Source organism: Typopeltis vanoorti, chromosome 17 (assembly GCF_054136105.1).
Source record: "Typopeltis vanoorti isolate ZY-2024b chromosome 17, IOZ_Tvanoo_1.0, whole genome shotgun sequence".
NCBI lineage: Eukaryota > Metazoa > Arthropoda > Arachnida > Uropygi > Thelyphonidae > Typopeltis > Typopeltis vanoorti.
This window is the reverse complement of record NC_143565.1, coordinates 100,450,599-100,473,225: the sequence shown is the minus strand read 5'-3', so window position 1 is coordinate 100,473,225 and position 22,627 is coordinate 100,450,599. Positions and strand designations below refer to the sequence as shown.

At 37.1% G+C, this 22,627-nt stretch overlaps 1 protein-coding gene across 7 annotated transcripts in view; it reads right to left on the bottom strand.

Annotated features, from left to right (window-relative positions):
- The window catches only part of Nin (blastoderm-specific gene 25D), a 511,736-nt gene that overhangs the window by 242,455 nt on the left and 246,654 nt on the right, over positions 1-22,627 (bottom strand). For all 7 annotated transcript variants that reach the window (XM_090406751.1, XM_090406750.1, XM_090406752.1 and 4 more), the window contains one exon: positions 8,850-9,167. In XM_090406751.1, the coding sequence (XP_090262877.1) occupies positions 8,850-9,167 (318 nt within the window). The remainder of the gene's footprint in view (positions 1-8,849; positions 9,168-22,627) is intronic.

Below are 22,627 nucleotides of genomic sequence, written 5' to 3'. Positions count from 1 at the left end.
TTGGTGATATGGATAGGAGAATGGCTCAGGGAGAGATACCATAAGGTGGTGTATGGAGGAGCCGAGTCCAGAATGAGGCAGGTGACCAGTGGTGTGCCTCAGGGCTCTGTGCTTGGGCCAATGTTGTTTAATTTGTATATAAATGATATAGGAAACGGCTTAAAGGGAGATATTCAGTTGTTTGCTGATGATGCAAAGTTGTGTAGTGCAATAAAAAATCAAGCTGATGTTGAAAGTTTGCAGGAGGATTTAAATAAGCTGGTAAAATGGGCAAAAGAAAATGGATGTCAGTTCAATGTGGAAAAGTGTAAACTCTTGCATTTTGGGATTAAAAGATTACCAGCTGTGTACTACATAGATGGAAAGGTACTCCAAGAGATTGATGAGGCTAGGGACTTAGGGGTATTGGTAGATAAGGAGATGAAGTTCAGAGGACACATTGCTAAGGTGTCCAAGATTGCACATAGGATTACTTGGTTGTTGAGGAACACACTGACATCCAGAGATAAAGAGGTTATTATTCCCCTTTATAAAGCATTGATACTTCCACATTTGGATTACTGTGCTCAGGTCTGGTCACCTGGATTCCTTGGAGATGAGGAGGCTGTGGAGAGGGTTCAGAGAAGAGTGACCAAGTTGGTGAGTGATATAAAAAATGCTCCCTACATTGATAGATTGAGAGCTTGTGGATTGCAGAGATTGGCTGATAGGCGAAGAAGAGGGGATATGATAGAAACATTCAAATTACTAAAAGGTTTTTATAGGATTGATGCAGGGGAAATGTTTCAGCTGTGTGATAGTGATGGAAGAACAAGAGGTCATCTCTGGAAATTAAAGAAGAGTGTGGTTAACAAAGGTGTCAGAACAAGGTTTTTTGCCTGGAGGGTGGTGAATGAGTGGAATTCATTGCCTGACTTTGTTGTGAGCTCTTCATCTGTAAATGAATTCAAGAAGAGATATGACAGATATTGTTTTGCTAGTTTGGGTCTCCCGCGATGAGTCTACTGACTCCATGGAGATACCCGTAATAATAATAATAATAATTAACCAACAGTTACTCAGCTATAATTAAGGTACTGTATAAGATGGACAATATGTTCAATCTGAATGATGCTGTGCATAAAACAGTTCTGAATCACCATAATCCTTTCTAGCAGCAATTAAAATTGCTATATTTGTAATGAAGATTTGTAACAGCACAACATAATCAAATAGCAAGCCAACTGAGATGTCATCTGTTTTCCTGGAAACTATGGCCTCTCCCATTATATGAAAAATTTCTTCCATCTTAACTTGGTAACAACTGCTGACCAACTTATATGTCCCAATCATATTTCCCATATCCTCCTATTCACAAGGCTTTTCAAATTACATTCATTTAATCAGTCTTAATACTTCAAATTCCAAAGACTAGTTACCACTTTTGTGAATCTTCTCTGGATCCTTTTTAACATATCCTTGTCACCATATAAAGCAGGTTATCAAATTTGTGCATAGTAATCCATATGAGGCCTGATCAAGGCCTTATACAATGGAATCATAACCCCTTTATGATTTGGGAAAAAAACTTAGAGGTGGGAAGAGCAAGAAAAGCAAACTACTAATAATGATACATACCTGCTGGATTCTGTTCAGGTGAATTAGCCATTACTAACATTTAATAACAATAAAGATGTGCATAAATTCACGTAGAGAAAACACTAAGATATAAGGTCTTATTGAGGGTTGTTGTTGATGGTGGACTTTGCTGTGTTTCACATGCAAGAATATATATATATATATATATATATATATATAGGGAATTTCAAATAGGAAGTGGTTATTATTTAATTTTACATGATAAAATTGACTACATATTGGAACAAAAAGTACAAAAGAAAATTAAACAGTTTCCAGGGTGAAATGAAAATTTCAATACAAAATTATTGGAGAAAAAGCGAAAGAGTGAAAACAACAAGAACTAAACCTAAGAGTTGTAATGGCAAAATCTGAAGAAAGTTAATTCAAACATGAAACATGGTGAGGATAGAAACAAGAATGGAGAAACTATAGTGGACTCAAGACATTAAAGAAACAGTTGTAAAAAGTAGAAATCATATCAAAACTTCCCTGTGAGTAAATAAGATACTACTTAGGACTTTAGATAATATGGAGAGAAATGTAAGAAAACTATGGTATGTGTAAAAGTAGCTAAACAACACAAAGATGGCAAATTGTTCAAGGTTATTGTGGAGCTTAGAAATGGAAGAAACTGTTGTAAAAGGGATCAGATATAAAAAATAAAAAATCAGATATTATGGATAATGAAATAATTTATTGTTCAATGTGATAAACAGTGGCAGACCAAGAGTAAGAAAATATTCAAGAGGAATAACACTAAATAGCAATACTTAAAGTAGAAATGCCATCTGAAACCTGAAATGTGGAAAGGCAGCTGTACTAGATGCCATTCAATCCAAAATGCTTAAATGTGGAGGTACAAAGTTATTATACAGTGGTTATAGTGATAATTAAAAATTAATCAGGTAGAATGGAGCACTCATAGTACTCATCTACAAAACAGAGAAATAAAACATTGCAAGAATTACAGAGTAATTTTCATCTGAGCATGCTTGAGAAAAGATAAGAAAGACCAAGGAAGATAAACCTGGAGAAGAACAGGCTGATTTAGTTTGGCCAAAAAGAGATTGTCAGGAACAGATTTTTATTTTAAAACAAATATTTGGCAAATCATGGGAACATGGATAGTGTATCTGCTTTCCGCCCAAAAGGCTGCGGGGTTCAAATCCCACCGCGGGCATGGATGTTTGTGATTGTCTGCGGAAATACTAGTGGTGGTTGGTGGTAAATGGCGTTGGTATATTGGCGTCAGTTGGTGACTGAATGGTGGAGACGGAGTTGTAGAGAAGGTGCAGGTGCCCTCCCTCGATGAGTTCTTGGACTCCCTGGAGATGTCAAATAATAATAATAAGGAAAGTTTTATAAATCTGGAAAAGAAAGCTGTTAAAAATGCATAATTACCATATTTTTCTGTGTATATGATGCCCCCATGTATAAGACAAACCCTACTTTCTCGAACCCAAAATTAAGAATTCAATATTTTGAATATCTCCACTGTCTAATCATATACTCAGTGGCAGGAGTGTCTCTCTGATGCTTTATTTCTATGTTCTTTTGTGTAATTGATGACTTTTAACTTGAATTTGAAGATATGACAATTGTGTTTTAGTTTCGGACATTTTTATGGGATAGTGCTCAAAATATTGTTAATGCATTAAATTACCCTGCCAACAACTTGCAGAATTTATGAATGCTTTCAGACTTCTAATTGGTTTATTCAGAATCAGCCATCAGTGACGTCAATCAACAGTCAACAAAGGCTAGTAATTGGAGAAAGCCTGTTTGTGGAGACAAGGTACCAGCAGTTTCGCCACAGTAACCGTGGATCTCAACCGGTAACCCCCCCAACACACACACACAATGTATAAGACGACCCCCAATTTTTGGTCTAAAAATTTTAGAAAAAAGTATAGTCTTATACATGGAAAAATGTGGTATATGCAAATCAGACATACAGGGAAATACACTAGAAATAGAGAAATGCCATGGCTGTTCGTCCTGTACACTATGGTGTCCATCTACTTCTTTCCAAGTGTGAGGGACAAACAGCCATGGCTTTAATAAGATGTAGGACCTCCTTTCACTGCAATGACTGCAGCAATCCTACCGAGCATACTTTCCGCAAGCATATGATAATGATCAATGGGAATTTTGAACCATTCTACCTGTAGGCATATAATGAGGTCCTAGACTTAGTGAAGTGGATGTCCCTTGATCTCATCTAATGTTTCAGTTCATCCCAGAGATGTTCAATAGGATTGAAATCAGGGCTCCGTTGAGGCCAGTCATGTGGTGATGTTTATGTCCACAAACAATGCAGTTACAGCAACCTTATGACGTGATGCATTGTCTTGGTGAAAGAGACAATGGTCAGTCCCATAGAAACACATACAGTATGAAGTATGTATTGTCCAGAATGTTCGGATACCTCTTGGAGGTTCAAGTTTTGTGGCACCAGGAAAAACAAGAGAATACTATCATACTGCCACCTCTGATTTTGGATTATGCACTCTGGTAAGAGATGTTCACTAGCATCTGCCACACCCACACTTGTCCATCTGCTCAGTAGAGAGTGTAGTGTAATTTGTCGCTACTTAACACAGTTTTCCAAGTTCCATTGTACACACTCTTTGCACCACTGAGGACAATGATGCATGTTGGATCTGGTAATGTAGAGTTTGAATATTATCCTACCATGGAAATCAATGTTGTAGGCCTAGTTCTGAATGTTTTTGGGCAGATTTGCATTCCAGTTGATGTCCAAAACTCTGCATTCAACATGTCAACCAACAAATGGCAGTGTTTACATATTATCCTTCATAGCACCCCTATGGTCACATTCAGTGAGGGTGGCAGGTCATCCACTGTAGGTAGCACTTGCAGTTGACTCCCTGCACTTTCATCTTGGTATGGTATCAGATTGTTTGACTTGGGATGGCCCAATTTGTCAGCAACTTGCCAAACAGATAGGCCTGCAACATGGCATCCTATCACAATGCCTCTTTCAAACTATCATTTCCTTTCTCACATTCATTTCACCTGAATAGTTGCACTGACTTGGGAGCATCATATTCCTCCAATTTATAATGGTAAACCACATGATTCATTACATGGCATGATGCACCTTGCCTGTCGGTTTGTCTGCTGACTTATTTCCAAGCAATGTATATAACCTATACAAAGTGTTAAGTCAACAATTAGAAATGAAGGATGAATAGGAAGAAAATTTAAGAAAAAGTATCTTTATTGGTATTCGTGATTTATATGCTTTACATCACGGAAGAAAGTAGCATTAAGCCTGTTATCAAAATCAGTGATGTTAAATTCAGCCCTTCATAGATGATGATTTTTTTTATAGCTTGTTCTACGTCCAAATTGAGTCTTGGCTTCCCTGGATTTGTTGTTTCCCAGTCCTGCCTGTTCAACATCATTGTAATGATATTGCTGTCTTGACTAATGGTGTCTATTCATCTTATTCTAGATTTTCCTTTCGGTTTTTTTATGAAGAATTTTATCATGTATTGTTTTCTTAAGGATTTCATTTTCCATATGAAAAATATATCCTGCCCACTGCAACTTTTTGAACTTGATTATAATATATATTGTGGGTTCTTTATAAAGTCAATATAATCCATGTTTGAATGTAATCCTCCTGAGACTATTATCATTCACAGGACCAAATAGTTTTCTAAGGATGTTCCTTTCCAAAGCTGAAACCAGTCTCTACCCTTGCTGGAAATATCTATGTTTCACATCCATAGGTAATAATTGTACAAATTTCAGTTTATATATTTTTACTTTATTCTTCAAATGAATATCTTTTGAAATGAGTACATATTATTACGGGCGACTCCGGGGAGTCCTTAGACTCATCGAGGGAGGCCCTAAACATCATGTCCACACAACTATACGACATTCTCACAGTATCAATCATACCCTGCCTTGAACGCACTCACCATTATAGCACCCACAACAGACTCTGTCAGCTTATTCCACTCATTTACCACTCTAAAAGTAAAGAACCCAGTTCTAACACCCTTGCTAACCACACTCTTTCCCAGCTTCCATAGGTGTTCCCTAGTTCTCCCACCACGTCCTGATCTCAAAAATATCCTCTGAATTAATCCTATAGAAACCCTTTAGCAATTTGTATGTCTCAATCATATCTCCCCTTTTCCGCCTATCAACTAATTTCTGCAACCCACAAATCTTCAACCCGTTCTCATAAGGTTCATTCCATAGACCTGCTATCATCTTGGTCACTCGCCTCTGGATCCTCTCCAGCTCCTCCCCATCGAGGAGAAACCAAATCTGGGCACAGTAGTCAAGATGAGGTCTTATCAAGGCTCGGTACAGAGGTACAATAAATTGCTTGTCTCTGCTCGTCAAAGTATTTTTCAACCACCAAGTGAGTCGATGAGCTGATTTAGCCACTTTTGCAATGTGTCCCCTAAACTTCATCTCCCTGTCCACCAACACTCCCAAGTCCCTAGCCTCATCAATCTCCTGGAGTACAGTTCCACCAATGTGGTATACTGCTGCTAATCTTTTCACCCCAAAATGCATAACCTTACATTTTGTCACATTAAACCAACATCCATTCTACTTAGCCCAGAACTGCAATCTATCCAAGTCGTCCTGCAAGATTTTGGCATCTTCTGCATTCACTATTGCCCTACCCAACTTTGCATCATCAGTGAACAAATGAACTGTTCCTCTTAGATCCTTCCCTATATCGTTAATGAACAAATTAAACAGCAGTGGTCCAAGAACAGAACCCTGCGGCACACCACTAGTCACAGGCCATCTTTTGGGCTCTACTACTGAATAAACTACTCTCTGATATCTCTCCATCAACCAACCACCTATCCATCTCACCAACCCTACATCCATTCTCATATGTTGTAGTTTATGGATTAGAATTCCATGTGGTATCCTGTCAAATGCCTTAGCAAGATCCAGTAGAATCACTATAAACCCATTACCCTTATCCAGTTCAGCCGTCACTGTGTTATAAAACTTGAGCAAGTTACTGAGGCATGATCTACCCTTCACAAACCATGCTGTCCCCTGTACAGTATCTCATTTTCATCAATCCATTCCTGTATTTTTCCCTTGACTACTTTCTCCAAGACCTTGACAACGACTCCTGATATGCTGATCAGTCAGTAATTTGCAACAGTAGTCTTGGATCCTCCTTTATGCAGTGGAACTATTTTTCCCTCTTTCCACACCTTCGGGACTAAACCAGACCCAAGACTCAGATTAAACAACATGGTCAAGGGCACTGATAATTCTTTAGCCACTTCACATAAGACCCGAGCCGGTATACCATCCAATCTCACAGATGTATTCACATTAAGGTTCTGTAATAGACTATTCCCCTCCACTTCATTCATCACAATTCCCGTATAAATTAATGGTTCCTTCATTTTTTCAATGTCACCACCTGGATGATATACTCTTGCAAAGTGCTTGCTCAGTAATTCCACTATATCGACTGATTCAGTGACCTCCTTACCATCATCATTCCTTAAAATCATTTTGCCATGTACAGTTTTTTTTTTTTGGCCAAACAGGCAGAACAACAAATATCAGGATTTCAGAACACCAAGACTACATCCGGTTTCACCAGTACAGCCGCTCTGGGCTGGCAGACCATGCCTTAGATACCCACCATAAAATTCGTTGGAAGAAAACAAAAATAATCCATCGCAGCAAGTTTAAATACGAAAGATTATTCAAAGAATCTTCAGCAGCTCTAAAAAACGTTCCTAACCTCAACAAATTTGGGTGCATGAAACTGCTCCAAATTTGGGAGACTTTCATTATGAGAACTTCAGCCCAACTGCCAAGACTACCAAATTAGCCCGCAAGAGGGCACCATTAGGACTTTAGGAACAAAATTAGTTTCTTACTTTCTTCCTCATTTGCTTTGTTAGTTCCTTAGTGCACATACCATATCTTTATGTTCCTGATGATAGCAATGTGACATTGCCGAAATATAGAAGTGATTCATTAAAGTTATCTTTAATTAATATACTTTATATATGTTGTTAATTCCGTAAATTAATTACCAGTTTTAGTTTATTTCTTCCCACTCTCAGTAACTTTTCTGTTCCTAGGAATTGTTGTTCCTGAATGAATGAATTATATTGTTAAGCTCTTGTTTTTATGGTAGCTCTGGTAAATGTTCTACTCCTACATAAATTCAGTAAGTCTTCAGAACTCTAGAACTAAATTGAAAAATTACTCTATCAAATTTAGTTTGAAAATCATAATAAAAAGATAAAAATGCAAAATCTTTATATAGCAAGTAAAGCATTGCAGCTATTAATGCAATATTTTTAAGGAAGATAGCAAGTTAAATATGGAAATAGATGACAGAATAAGTAAAGCTGATATAATGATCCAGATAAATGAATTTATATGCAATAAAAGAGAAATCAGCCAACATACTAAACCAGCTGCATGCAACACAGAGTTCAAACCAATTTTAACTTAAGGATCTAAGAGTTGAGCTAAAAATTAAACAGTTAATCAAAGAGTGGAAACCCCCAAACATAAAAGTTCTAGGAAAAATCAGAGAAAAACAAAAAACAGATGGCAGAGTCATATTAAAAATCAAGATATCAGAAAGAAACTTGAAATCATTAGTATTTCAGAATGATAGAGAAAAACAGACCTCAGTAAAAGATAAACCAAGATATAGGTGGGACTGATGTAATGCTTTAGAATATCAACTGTCTCAATAATGTCTTAAAAAAAAAAAAAAAAAAAAAAAAAAAAAAAAAAAAAAAAAAAAAAAAAATTTTAAAAAAAATTAAGATCCTGAAAACCTGACAAATACCACCTTAATTTGGAAGGAAATTGCTAACAGCAAGCTATCAGAGCATGCTATGCACACCTTGTGGATACTTCTCAGGAAATTATCATTATTTTAAGCATTTTATTATTTTTATAATATAAAAATTTTCATTTTTATATTATAAAAATTTTTATTTCAAGGTGATAAACAAGTAATTTTATAGTTCAAAAGTTTTTTTATAATTTTGTGTTCATAATATTATAATTTTTAATGTTTATAATTTGTGTTCATATTTTAAATGAAATTAATAAAATAATTTGGAAAAGTATGTTAGCTGTAATTAATATTATATCTGGGAGAAAAACAAAAACAATAAAAAAGCAAAATACTGTAGAGACTGTATGAAAGGAAATTGCCTTACTTCTTCTGACATCTCCATTCCTATATGTTCACAAACATGAGCTAATTCTTCAATGTTCAAGTATCCATCTTCACCTACTCCTAATTTCTTCCAGATTCCTTGAAGATATTCTTCAGGATTGCTTTCCTGAAAAGTAAGACTTGTATCAGCCTCTACAGGTGTTCCTATCTGCAAATTCATTTCACCCTCAAATGTATCTGAAGCAGGACAAACTCCACAAGGATTAGCTGACTGAGAATTAGAGAGACGGCCAGATTTGGAAGGTGGCTGAGGACTTGTAGCCATGGTTACTCTTCTCTTATTAGGTAAAGTTTCATTCTACAGAAAAGTAAAAAAAAAATACATATTATCCAAAGTTTTTTTAAATATGAAAAAAAGAAAACATACATACATCAACATAATCCTTATATTTGAATATTTAATTAACAAATACCAAAAGGAAACCTGGAAGACCAGCCTTAAGGTGGGAAGACCCAATGATTAAGAAAGTTGGAAGAAAATGGAGAAGAAAAGCCCAAGACAGGAATAGCTGGACTCTTTACGACCTGCAGTCATGGAGAAATCCTGACTGAAACCACGGGTCCATCAAGGTAATCAAGGTAAAATGAAATATGTTGAATACATACCCACACCCATAATTAGGTACTTTACATCACCATGGATCGAATATACAGAAAAAATATTGTTCACATTTTCCTCAACTAGACAGTAGTTTCTAAGTGACATAGATGAAAGAAGTGTTTCCACAGGTCTCAGATATCAGGGAATTTTCAATAGGAGTTAATGTGAGTTGAAACTGTACTACAAATGAATGGTGATTAGTTGCTGTACGTATCATAACAGGTTTTGACAAGAGTGCTAAAATTACAAACACCAGTTTAGCTAATCAATCATCAAAGAAGTACCTACAAGAGAAACAGAGAAGAAATGGAGTACTTGTGTAGCAGAGCATGTATGGAGGGAGAACTACTTAGATTTTATTTCAGAACTTTAAGGTCATTTTCAAAATGACCTCTTAGGTCTTAGTATTGTAGAGTTTGCTGAATCTCAAATTTGTGAGGCAAATCTGAATATCTATGTGAGACAGTTCATCAAAAAGAGAATCTAACTTATGATCTTCTTCTTCTGCAGCTTCTCCCACTTAAGTGGGATCGCTGTTTGTAATGAGTCTCCTCCACACCTTCCTGTCTTGGGCTGTCACCACATTCAAGTTCTTCATCTTCAAGTCCTCTTCTACCAGCTTCCTCCATCTCTTCTTTGGCCGCCCATGCTTCCGCCTTCCTTGCACATCCATCTGCATGACCCTTCTTCCCACATATTCGTCCTCCCTCCTCATCACATGACCAAACCATCTTAACCTTGCCTCCTGTATTTTCGCTCCTAAGTTTGTAACTTTCACTGTTCCCCTGACATAGTCATTTCTCAGACGATCCTTTCTGGTCACACCGCACATCCACCTAAGCATTCTCATCTCTGCTACTTCCATCCTGCTGATGTTATTTTTCCTCAGGGCCACAGTTTCTATAGCATATGTCATAGCTGGCCTCACTACTGTCCTATAAATTTTGCCTTTCAGATTGATCGGCACCCTCTTATCGCATACCACTCCAGCCATCTCCCTCCAGTTCCTCCAACCCGCTTGTATCCTGCATCCCACTTCCTTCTCAGCTCCTCCATCTTCTTCCACTGTTGAACCTAAGTATCTAAAGTCTCTCACCTTCCTGATGACATTTCTTTCCAGCTCCAGATCTGTCTCCTGGCCACCGCCGCCCACTGCGCAACACATATACTCTTGTCTTACTTCTGCTCAGTCTCATACCTCTCTCTTCCAGTACTTTTCTCCATCTTTCCAGTTTAGTTCCCGCTTCTTCTCTTGAATCTACACACAGCAAGATGTTATTTGCATACAACATTGTCCAAGGCGCATCTTCTCTCACCTCCTCTGTTACCACCTCCATCACAATATTAAACAGAAACGGACTTAATGCTGACCCTTGAATCTAACTTATGATCCATAAGTTAATAAGAAAATCTATAAGTTATGATCTAGACTGCATATTAAATATCTAACAGTGCACAAATGTTAACAGTATACAAGTAATGTTAACAGTACACAAATATAAATGTGCCTCTTCTCTCCCTTAACATGTTAGACTAAATGGTTAGACAAGGCCAAGTAACCTGGCTCGTGAACCTAGTTCATACTAAGATCAGGTGGTACATCCTATTGACATAGACTGTGTGGATTCTCTGGCTAGTTTGCCTGTTTAGTGGGAGGAAAGACCTTGTCTCTCTTGCACAGGCAATAGGGATTTTTCTGTTTCTTATAAATTACCTTGCATCCTAAAAATAAAAAAAAAAATAAATAAAATTAGTGTCTTTTATTCTCCTTATAAGGAGTAAGCAAGGCTATTTTAGTCCTATCTAACTTTTGAAGAGTGAGTGAGTAGTTCAATCTTCATTGGTAGCCAATCAGAAATGGCTGGCACATGACTTTTAACTAATTTTAAGTGGGATTCAGTGAAGAGACAGCAAATACATGACACCATCTTGGTTTCTAATCCTAACACAATATGTTAATTCTCATAGACAAGCTTATGCATTACTAATAACTTAAGGAATTTAAAACATACATAAGAATATAAATTAAAATTGAATAAATATTTCTGATATTTTGGCAACGTCACGTTGCCATCTTCAAAGGAACTTACAAAAAAGGCATGTGCACATAGGTACTACAACAGAGTAACTGAGAAAGAAGTGAGGAAGCTATTGTTCTCCTAAAAGTCCTGATAGTGCCCCCCTAGCGGGCTAAGTAAGTTTACTGTCTTAAATTGTCAAAACTGTCTTACTTTGGCCAAACAGGCAGGACAGCGAGTATCAGAATTTCGGAACACAAGGACTACATCCAGTTTCACAAGTACAGCCACTCTGATCTTGCAGACCATGCTCTGGATACATGCCACAGAATACAGTGGAAAGCCACAATAATACACAGTACCAAGTTCAAATTCAAAAGACTATTCATGGAATCAGCCTCAGCCCTAAGAACTCTCCAAACCTCAACAAATTTGGTTGCATGAAACTATCCCAAATTTGGGAGGCTTACATCAGCAGACCTTCAGCCCAACGGCCAAGAATACCTACTTAGCCTGCTGGGGGGGGTGGAACACCATCAGGACTTTTAGGAGACCAATAGCTTCCTCACTTCTTTCTCAGTTACTATGTTGTAGTGCCTACATGCACGTGCCTTTTTGCAAGTTCCTTTGAAGATGGCAATGTGACGTTTCCGAAATATCGGAAATATTTATTAAAGTTTAATTTTAATTTATATTCTTATGTACATTGTCAATTCCTTAAGTTATTAGTAAAACACTATGTTATTGTCAGAAATAGCATGAATACAGTCAATTTTCTCGAGTTTGTGAGGAAAAAAAAAAACAGTTTTCGACCAGAAAAATCCCACTTGCCTGTGCCAGATATCGACTAACTGGAAGTGGTAGAAGAGAGGCTTAGAAAAAGTTCCTTTAATTGGTAACTAGAAGTGAACTTAAATCTTTCTTCAAGCAAACTGGGTATTACTGTGGATGTAGACGCCACCTCCATTGAGCTACACAGGTCAACCTTACATCCCAGATGGATTAAAATCAGGATCCAACAAAATGGTTTATAGTAATTGAGCTATGAAGGCTTCATATATAACTCTCTCTCTGTCTGTGTGTGTCTTACATACACAAGAAAAAAAGTTTTGTTTGTTGGTTCGAGATAAATGTGACATCCAGCTTCCACAATATCACATATAATTTAGCAAGGATAGAAATTAGCATTTCTATAAATATTTGATATTTATAGAAATAATTATTATTATTATGTTACACCTCCAAGGAGTCCAAAGACACATCGAGGGAGAGTATGCCAACAGCATTGAACAATTTACCTCTTCCAACCACTAACCACGCTCAAACTTGCTTAACTTTTTGCGTGAGTCATTAGCAGCAGAGGCTCTACTAATCGACCAACATTTCCATGGCAAATGTTCATATCACATAGCATTAATAATTACCCCACTCAGTACTAAGTCCATTGAAACAAATCCACCTGCCACCCAATGTCCCTTCACAGTACACCTTGAAATCCATAGAACAAGTTTCTTTTTTTCCTCCTTTGTCCCTGCTACTGCTATATAGTGGAACACTTACATGTTTCCCAAGCAATACAGTAAACAGACTTTTAATTCAAATGTAAACAAGTTTCTCCTTTCCCAATCCACTAGCCATGCACATTACTAGTGTATAGGCTCAACATAAAAAACAGTAGCCTAGGACTAGCATTATGACCAACTGGAATAGCACATTAATACTCTACTAAAAAAAATGATTAAATAAACAAGTTGATAAACACAAAACAAAATAAACAAGTAAAGTGCGTTATAAAGAACTTTAGAGGATATTATTTGTTAAGATAGAAAGATACCATCTACTGGTGATGATAAGGTAATTGAATGTTGCACAGTGAAGGGCATGGGACGTATAGCATATATTTTTTTAATATCATGTGTGAATTGCGGAATCATGCTATCAGAATTCATGTAAAGACATGAATTCTGATAACAAGGTTCTTCTTTTCTACACTGCTATATGCTGGTTGTTGAAAAAAAAATGTTGTGAATCATGTCTTTGAGTTGAAAGGTGAAATCAAGTTGTTCCTGGAAGTACAAGGGAAACATGATCTTGTGGCTTATTTTAATGATGAAACTTGGGAGAAAATAGTTGCTTACTTAGCAGACATTTTAAAGCAGCTAAATAAGCTGATCTGAACTTCAGGGAAGGGAAAAGCACATTATCCAATTTCAAAACAATCTTCAGGCATTTGTATCCAAGCTGCAAAACTGGCATAGGAAAGTAAATCTTGGAAACATTGCCATGTTTAAAAAACTCCAGTGTGGTAGAGGAATCTGAAGGTGAACTGGATAAGAATCTGAAGGAGGAGATCACTGGGCACCTTGAATCCCTTGAAAAGGAATTTCAGCAGTACTTCCCTGAGCTTACAGAAGAAGAAGCTGAAATAGTACAAAACTCATTCTCTGCCTCACTGAATGTAGCCAGCATTTTCAGTGAAGTACAGGATGAAGTATTGTATCTGCAGAATGATTCCTCAGCATGTAATTTGTTTTATGAAAAATTGCTGACTCAGTTCTGGTGTGCTATATATCAGTCATATCCAAATGTCACCATGCTTGCCTTTCGAGTTTTACTTTCATATGCCTCTACATATCTCTGCGAGAGTGGATTTTCAATGCATATTGAAACAAAAACAAGAAACAGACTGAGTGAATGTTGAAGATGGTATGAGGTTGGCTTTAACAAATATTCAGTTGAGAAGTTTAAAGCTAGTTGTCCGGATGCAAGTACAACCATCACATTAAATGTTAAGTTAGAATTATATTCTGAAAAATCTATTTTTAATGTGTTTTCTTTACCCTATTAGATTATTGGGATATCTGAGACATGGTTGACAGAAGATGATATAATAACAGGAATAGAAGTAGCAAGGTGCAGCATTTTTCGGCAGGATAGGAAGGGAAAATGCAGTCATGGAGTAAGTACTGCTTATGATAAGTGATGACTTATGACTTATGTCCTCTAAGAATGAAGGCTTTAGAAAGCAGTGAAATTAATGGTTTTGAAAGCATATGGTGTGAGGTGGGCAAGACATGATATTTAGTGGGATGTTGCTACAAGCCAAAGAGCATGGAGGATGGGGAGCAGGAGATGTTTAGGCAGTTGAGCTTGGCAAGTGCAAGAAGAATTGTTATGGGAGATTTTAACAACAGCAGTATAACCTGGGAAAAGGAAAATGCATGTAGTAATAAGGGAATGGAATTTCTAGAATTCTTGAGGGGAAAATGTCTTAGGCGACATGTAATAGAGGGAACAAGAGGTTCAAGAGTTTTGGATTTGGTCATAGCATCAGAAGAGCTGATGATAACTGAGATGACATCTCTGACCCCAGTTGGAGAGAGTGACCATGTGGTTTTGACTTGGAAGATGAATAGACATGCAGGAGTAACAAAGAAAAGGAAATGTATGTGGAATTATAAGGCAGTGATTATAACAGTGTCTTAGATATCAACTTGGGGTAGTTCCATGGAGGACAGAATTGGAAGGCCAGGATATAATTAGTGCTTGGGAAATTGGGATTGTTAGCAGCAATAGTAAGCTGTATTCCACGAGTGAAGAAGAAGAAGACACAATTTGGTGTAAAGTGGATGACAAACAATATCAAACAGGAACTGCAGGTGAAAAAGAGATTATAGAAGAGATATAAGGAGATGGGTGGAGAGCAGATGCATGAAAAATATAAGACTCAGGCCAGAAGAGTGACTAGTATGGTGAGGAAGGCAAAACTGGAATATGAAAAGAGATTGGCACTAAGATACAAAGAAAATCCTAGGGAATTTTTTAGCATGTAGTGGGTAAGAGGAGAAATGATTGTGGAAGAATGACATTGTGGGGGAATAGAGTGATTGATGCAGAGGACATACTGGAGTTGTTCAATGAACACTTTATTGGAGTATTTCATCCTGGAGAAGTAGATTTGAATACTAGAGGGATAGGGCAGGTTTGAGGTACAAGAGGAGAGTGTGTTCCAAATACTGAGTACTCTGGATGTTAGTAAATCTGTGGGACTGGATGGTATTTCATCACAGGTTTTGAGAGAATGTGCTAAGGAACTGACAGCTCCATTGAAATGGCTTTTCAATGAAAGTCTGACTACGGGAAAGGAACCCAAGGAGTGAAAGTAAGGTGAGATAGTGCCATTACATAAGGAGGGTAGCATACTGGAAGTGTCTAATTTTAGGCTGGTTTGTGTGTCATCAGTAGTTGTTAAGGTCTTGGAGAAATTAGTAAGGGACCATATACAGCATTGGGAAGATGAGGGTAATATTTATCTATGAGAATCAACATGGATTTGTTAAAGGGAACTCATGCTTTAGTAATATGATTGTCTTTTATAATAAAGTTACAAGAGCAGTAGATGAGGGAAAGGCATATACTGCCATTTTCTTGGATTTAGTGAAGGCATTTGACAGGGTGCCACATGATAAGCTGATATTTAAGTTGCAGCATATGGGTTTGGATCTCAGGTTGGTCAACTGGATTCAGGATTGGCTGTCCGATAGGTATCAGAGAGTTGAGTTCAAGAAGTGGTATGACAGACTTTGTGTTTCCAAGGAAGGACCTCCCATGATGAGTCTCGACTCCACAGAGATCGGAATAATAATAATATTAACTTTTTATGCAAATGTGGTGTGGATTGCAGGTTACTTGCAATTATAATCATTATCATATTATATATGTTATATATTATATTATTTTTTCCTAATTTATGCTCAAGAGCAGACCTACACTTTTTACTGTGTAGGCATTTGGAACCGAAATCCTACGGAATAGGTTGGTTACTCCTTATTCCTGGAGGTATCCTATGTCTGTAGAAGCATGTGTTCACGGGGACGGTTTGCCTGCTTGTGGGTGGAAAAACCCTAGATAAACTGGGGAGAAAAACCCTGCAGTCCATGCCTAAGACCGGCTAACTTGGCTATGTCTGAGAAAGATCCTAAGCTTCTCACGTCGGCGATGGGAATCGAACGCAGGACACTCCTTTACCAGACATATGGTTGCGAAAGGCATAGTCACTCGGCTAACCACATGGACATTATATTATAATCAGTTACATGAAGACTATAAAGAACAAGCCAGGAGAGTGACTCAGTTAGTAAGGTAAACAAAAGTCCAATATGAGCAGAAATTGGCAAATCCCCAGAGTTTTTTTTTTTTTTTAGATATGTGACAAGTAGAAGGTAGAAGGATCACAGTAAGATGATGTTGATGGATGAAAATGGTAGAATGGTAACTGCTGCAGAAGACATTGTTGAAGTATTCAGTGATCAATTTATAAGGGTGTTTCAAGATGACATGAGATTGGGTGGAATCGTGCAGAACTTAAGTGTAGAGGACATAGGAGAGGATAGCTTAATTGTGAATGAGCAGGAGGTATTTGAGGAAATAAGTAACCTTGATGTCAATAAGGTGACATTAAGGTTACTTAGATTTGATGACATATCATCATGCATCTTAAGGGAATGTTCCAGGGAATTGGCAGTAGCAATGGCATGCCTGTTTAATATGACGATAAGGTTCTAGCCGTATGTAATAAAACCGTAGGTAATAAATGTGACGATAAGGTTCTAGCCAGTGGCGGCTTGTATATAAGCACTGTGACACTGCAGCATCCCCATGGAAAAATGTAAAAATTAAATTTTGTCTGTGTTTATAAATAATAACAATGCTTACAACATTATATAAATGCAATAAAACATGTTAAAGGTTATAACTTATGTTTCAACACTGACTGAATAACTGGAATTCAATTAACACTTACAAAACAAATGCACTACAATCTAACGGCGATATTCATTTGCGCTTGTCATTGCACATTATGTCATTACATCATTAGATACACTGCCATTTGGGCAGTGTATCTTATGCTTGCGTGCGTTATTTCTGTGAGATATGAAACATTATTGGTGCGTGTTCATGGTGAACTATTTTTTGTAAAACTTATTTTATTTTCTTAAAATAACATAATTATTTATTTATTATAGATACAAGGCTGAATTATGATGAATGTCACTGTTGAAAATATGAAAAGAATTTTACTTTTTCAATTATCATTACACGAAACAAATGCACTGCGATCTAACTCCGATATTCGTTTGTGCTTGTCATTGCTATTGATATGAAACTTTTATTATTGTTGTTCGTTCATGGTGAGGATGAAATATTTTTAATAAAGCAATTTTTAATATGTATTTATTAATAAATTCATTACTGATTAAAAAAAAAAGTGTTTTTTTGTATATGCAGCACCCCCACTTAAAATTTTCACCGGCCACCACTGGTTCTAGCTTCAAATTATAGGCCAATCTGTATATCTGGAGTTGTGGTGAAGGTAGTGGAGAGATTGGTGAGAAGTAGGATACAGAAATGGGGTGATAACAGCAGTATTCTCTTTGGTTATCAGCATGGGTTTGTTAAAGAGAGATCACGTTTTACTAACTTACTTATGTACTATAACAAGGTGACAAATTCCTTGGACAGGGTATCAAAAGCTTTTGACAGACTGGCACATAACAAACTGATAAATAAATTGAAACAGATGGAATTGGATAACAAATTTCTGAGTTAGATCAGTGACTGGCTGTCAGATGGGTATCAAAAAGTAGGGATGCAGTATCCCAAAAAGAGGAAGGTTACTAGTGATGTACAGCAGGGGTCAGTTTTGGAACCACTGTTGTTCAATTTGCATGTTAATGATATTAGGATGGTTTAACTAATGATATGCAGTTGTTTGTAGATGATGCAAAATTGGGAAGAGCAATGAAGAGTCAAGCGAATGTTACGGCCTTACAGGAAGACTTCAATACATTGCCTGAATGGGCAGATAAGTGGAACTATCAGTTCAATGTTACAAAGTGTAAGGTTTTGAGATTTGGTAAGCAACAATGGGATGCAAAGTATACACTTGGTGGGGAAACTTTAAAGGAAGTAGAGTAGATTAGAGATCTAGGAGTGATGGCAGACTAGGATCAGAAATTCAGTGACTACATTGTGCAAGTTGTGAAGATGTCACATTGGATAATGGCAATGATGTGGAGGACCCTGACATGCAGACATAAAGAGGTTATGATACCATTGTATAAGACCTTGATCAGGGCTTCATATGGATTATTGTGCACAGATTTGGTTGTCAGGTTTTCATGGTAGCAAGGATATGTTGGAAAGAGTCCAAAGAAGATTCACAAAGGTCTTCAGTGGTCTCTGGAATGTGAAGTATCAGGTCAGATTGAGAGAGTGTAAGTTGCAAAGCCTTGTGAATAGGAGGAATTGGGGGGGAGAGATTGAAACATATAAGCTAGTCAAGGGTTGTTATCAGGTTGACATGGAAGAGATTTTTCATAGAATGGGAGGAGAGTAGAACAAGAGGCATCACTGGAAACTGTATAAAGGAAGGTGTGAGATGGAGTGGGGAGCAGGTTCTTTGCATGAAGAGTGGTTGGTATTACACATTGAATCAGTTTAAGCACGATTGAATGAGCTTTGTGTGCAATAGTGTGTACCTCCCACGATAAGTCTGACTCCATGGAAGTCAGATGATGACAATAATAATAAAAGAGGTCACGATTAAAAGATTGGGAAACACTGCTCTAAATTAATCTGTCATCTGTCAAGACTTACAATATTATCAGATCTTATATTTTATCTTCTAATGCACTTTTTTCTGTATCAATCCGCCTAGATCATGGTCTTCTTCTGGGTCTTTTTTCTGTCATCAAGGCAAAGAACACTTCTTTTGCTAACCTTCCATCTCAGAATTCTTGTGTAGAGGCTTAAGTGCTGTGAGGACATTATGTTGGAGGTTTAATGGATTTTTTACAACACTCAAAAAGAATTAAACTAGAATTTAATACTTCCTATATTTCGTCCTAGTCACTAGGACATCTACGGGGATTACAAAAACAATTGATGTAACATGCACACAAAAACTTACAATACTAAGCCCAACCACGTGGGTGACACTAAAGTCCTATCTAGGTGGAGCGCCCTCTAAGGGCGGTAGTAGGTAGCCTGGAATGTAAGGTGGGACCTCTGGCGATGAGTGTTTCCCAAATCTTCGGAAGTTTAATGCAACCGTATCTGTTAAGATTTGGTTGGTTTCTGAGAGCTGCTGCTGCTGCTTCTAAGAAAAGTCTCTCTTTCTTGAATTTGCTGTAGTGGAGCATGGTGGTTTTCTTCCATGATACTCTGTGGGTGGTGTCCAAAACATGGTCAGCCAAGCCTGAATGGCCATAGTTGTGTTTCACGATGTACGACTTGTGTTCCTCCAGGCGGATGGATGCGGATAGACAGGCAGATCAGGATTGGTTGACCATGTTTTGGACACCACCCACAGAGTATCATGGAAGAAAACCACCATGCTCCACCAAAGCAAATTCAAGAAAGAGAGACTTTTCTTAGAAGCAGCAGCAGCTCTCAGAAACCAACCAAATCTTAACAAATATGGTTGCATTAAGCTTCCGAAGATTTGGGAAACACTCATCGCCAGAGGTCCCACCTTACATTCCAGGCTACCTACTACCGCCCTTAGAGGGCGCTCCATCTAGATAGGACTTTATTGTCACCCACGTGGTTGGGCTTAGTATTGTAAGTTTTTGTGTGCATGTTACATTAATTGTTTTTGTAATCCCCGTAGATATCTTAGTGACTAGGACGAAATATAGGAAGTATTAAATTCTAGTTTAATTCTTTTTGAGTGTTGTAAAAAATTCATTAAACCTCCAACATAACTTCCATCTCAGATTCTGTTTAAATGATCATACTAACTGAGATCAGCTCTGCTAACACATTCCTGAATGCTAACAATATCACATTCTTTCCTAATATCTTCATTTTTAATATAATACTGAGAACTGATGTCATCTGTTCACTTCCTAATCTTATCTAATCCAATTCTCAATAAGTTAAAATTAATTTGCACACCATCTTGCATACAACTAGTTTAGTGTTTTGACTGATTTCTCTTTTATTCTGTATAAATGTATCGACTTCATTCCATACCAATTTTATTAATTCTGTTGTCTAGTTGTGAATGATTGGAATGCCATGCCTGAGAGAATGGTGTCTGCAGAGAATTTGAATGTATTTAAGGCAGAGTATGATGAAGCTGGTGACAAGAGCAGACAAAGAATATTATATGCAAGAGAATGTAGGTGGCCAGTGGAATGCTGTAGGGAATCTACTGGAGCTATGCTGTTAAATTTGTATATCAATGATATAGGAAATAATGAGGAGAAATAGCCAATGTTTTTCTGATGATGAAAAACTAGAGAGGACAATAGATAATAAAGGTGATGCACAGATCCTGTAGGATAGCTTAAATAGACAGTGTCAGCAAAGGAAAATAGGTCAGTTTAATATGTGGAAAAGGTTAAAGTAATGCATTGTGAAATTAAAAGATTACATATTATATACAGGAATACCTTGTATAGCGCGGTTTTGAACAATGTGAGTTTTGGTCTAATACGGTTTTTATCATTACACTTATCATTATCACACTAACATTGTCAACACTGACCAGCAACTCCCGGGTGCTGCAAGTGACAGTCGAGAGCCACGTTTATGTAGTAGTTATTCGATTGGCTCTCACATAGACACGTTCTTTCCCCGTGGCATTTTATTATTTACATTAATATTAGTATTTAATTTTTTTTTATTATTTAAGTATGAGTGAAAAGAGACAAAACAAAGAAGACACAGTTGGAGTAACAAAAAAATGCAAGTGGTTGATATTAGAGAAGAAACTTGAAATTATAAAATGTCATGAGAATGGTGCTTCGTTTGCTAAAATAGCACGTGAGAATTCAATGAATGAGTCATCTGTACGAACAATTATTCAGAGCAAAGAAAAGATTAAACAACAGAGAATGAGCACCGCTTCTTATATGTCAAAAGTGATCAAGAGAAATCGATTTTCTACGATGGAAAATATGGAATAATGATCTGGATTGAAGATTGCAATCAGAAAAATATTCCTTTGAGTCAAATGATAATCCAGGCAAAAGCAACAAGTCTATATGACAAAATAAAAGAAAATGCAAGCGAAAATGAAGGAGGTACATGAAACTTTTATAGCAAGTCGCAGGTGGTTCTACAATTTCAAAAAGCGTATGGGACTCGATAACGTAAGAATCCAAGGTGAAAGTGCAAGTGCTAACACTAAAACTGCAGAATTATTTCCCAATGAATTGAAGGAGCTTATTGAGATGATCAAATTTTGAATGCTGATGAGACTAGCTTGTTCTGGAAAAGAATGCCATCCTTCACATTTCTAGCAGAAAAGGAAAAAACACAAGCTGGGTATAAAGTGTCAAAAGACCGATTGACACTTTTACTAGGAGGTAATGCATCAGGTGATATAAAATTAAAGCCACTGTTGGTGTACAGAGCGGAAAACCCAAGAGCTCTTAAGGGCTTTACAAAGAACAATTTACCTGTTCATTGGCGTTCAAATAAAAAAGTGTGGGTGATTCGTTCAATTTTTGAAGACTGGTTTAAAACTTGTTTTTGTCCTGAAGTTAAAAGCTATTGTAAAAAGAATGCTATTCCTTTCAAAATTTAGTTTTTATTAGATAATGCGCCAGGGCATCCAACTCTATTGACTGACTTAGATGAAAATGTCAAGATTAATTTTTTCCCTCCAAACACAACATCAATTCTGCAGCCGATGGATCAAGGCGTTATCTCCACTTTCAAGGCTTACTATTTAAGATGAACTTTTGCTCAAGCTATTAAAGCTGCAGCAGAAGAAGAAGATTCTTGGAGTTTGAGTGAATTTTGGAGGAAATTTAACATAAAAGATGCCATTCAAAATATTTATAAATCTTGGCAAGAGGTGACTCAAAGCAACATGAGAGCCATATGGCATAATATCTTGCTGCATTGTTCAAAGGACTTTGTTGCCTTTGCAACACAGAAAGAGGAAATCTCAACAGAAATTGTGCAGATGGGCAAAGATCTTGGTTTTACAAGTTTAGATTATAACAATGTGAACGAATGTATTGATTCTCATTCAAAAGATCTGGATGATGAAACCCTTTTGGAGTTGGAACAACAACAAGCCTATGAAGCAGAAGAAGAAGACAAAGATGATCCCACTGA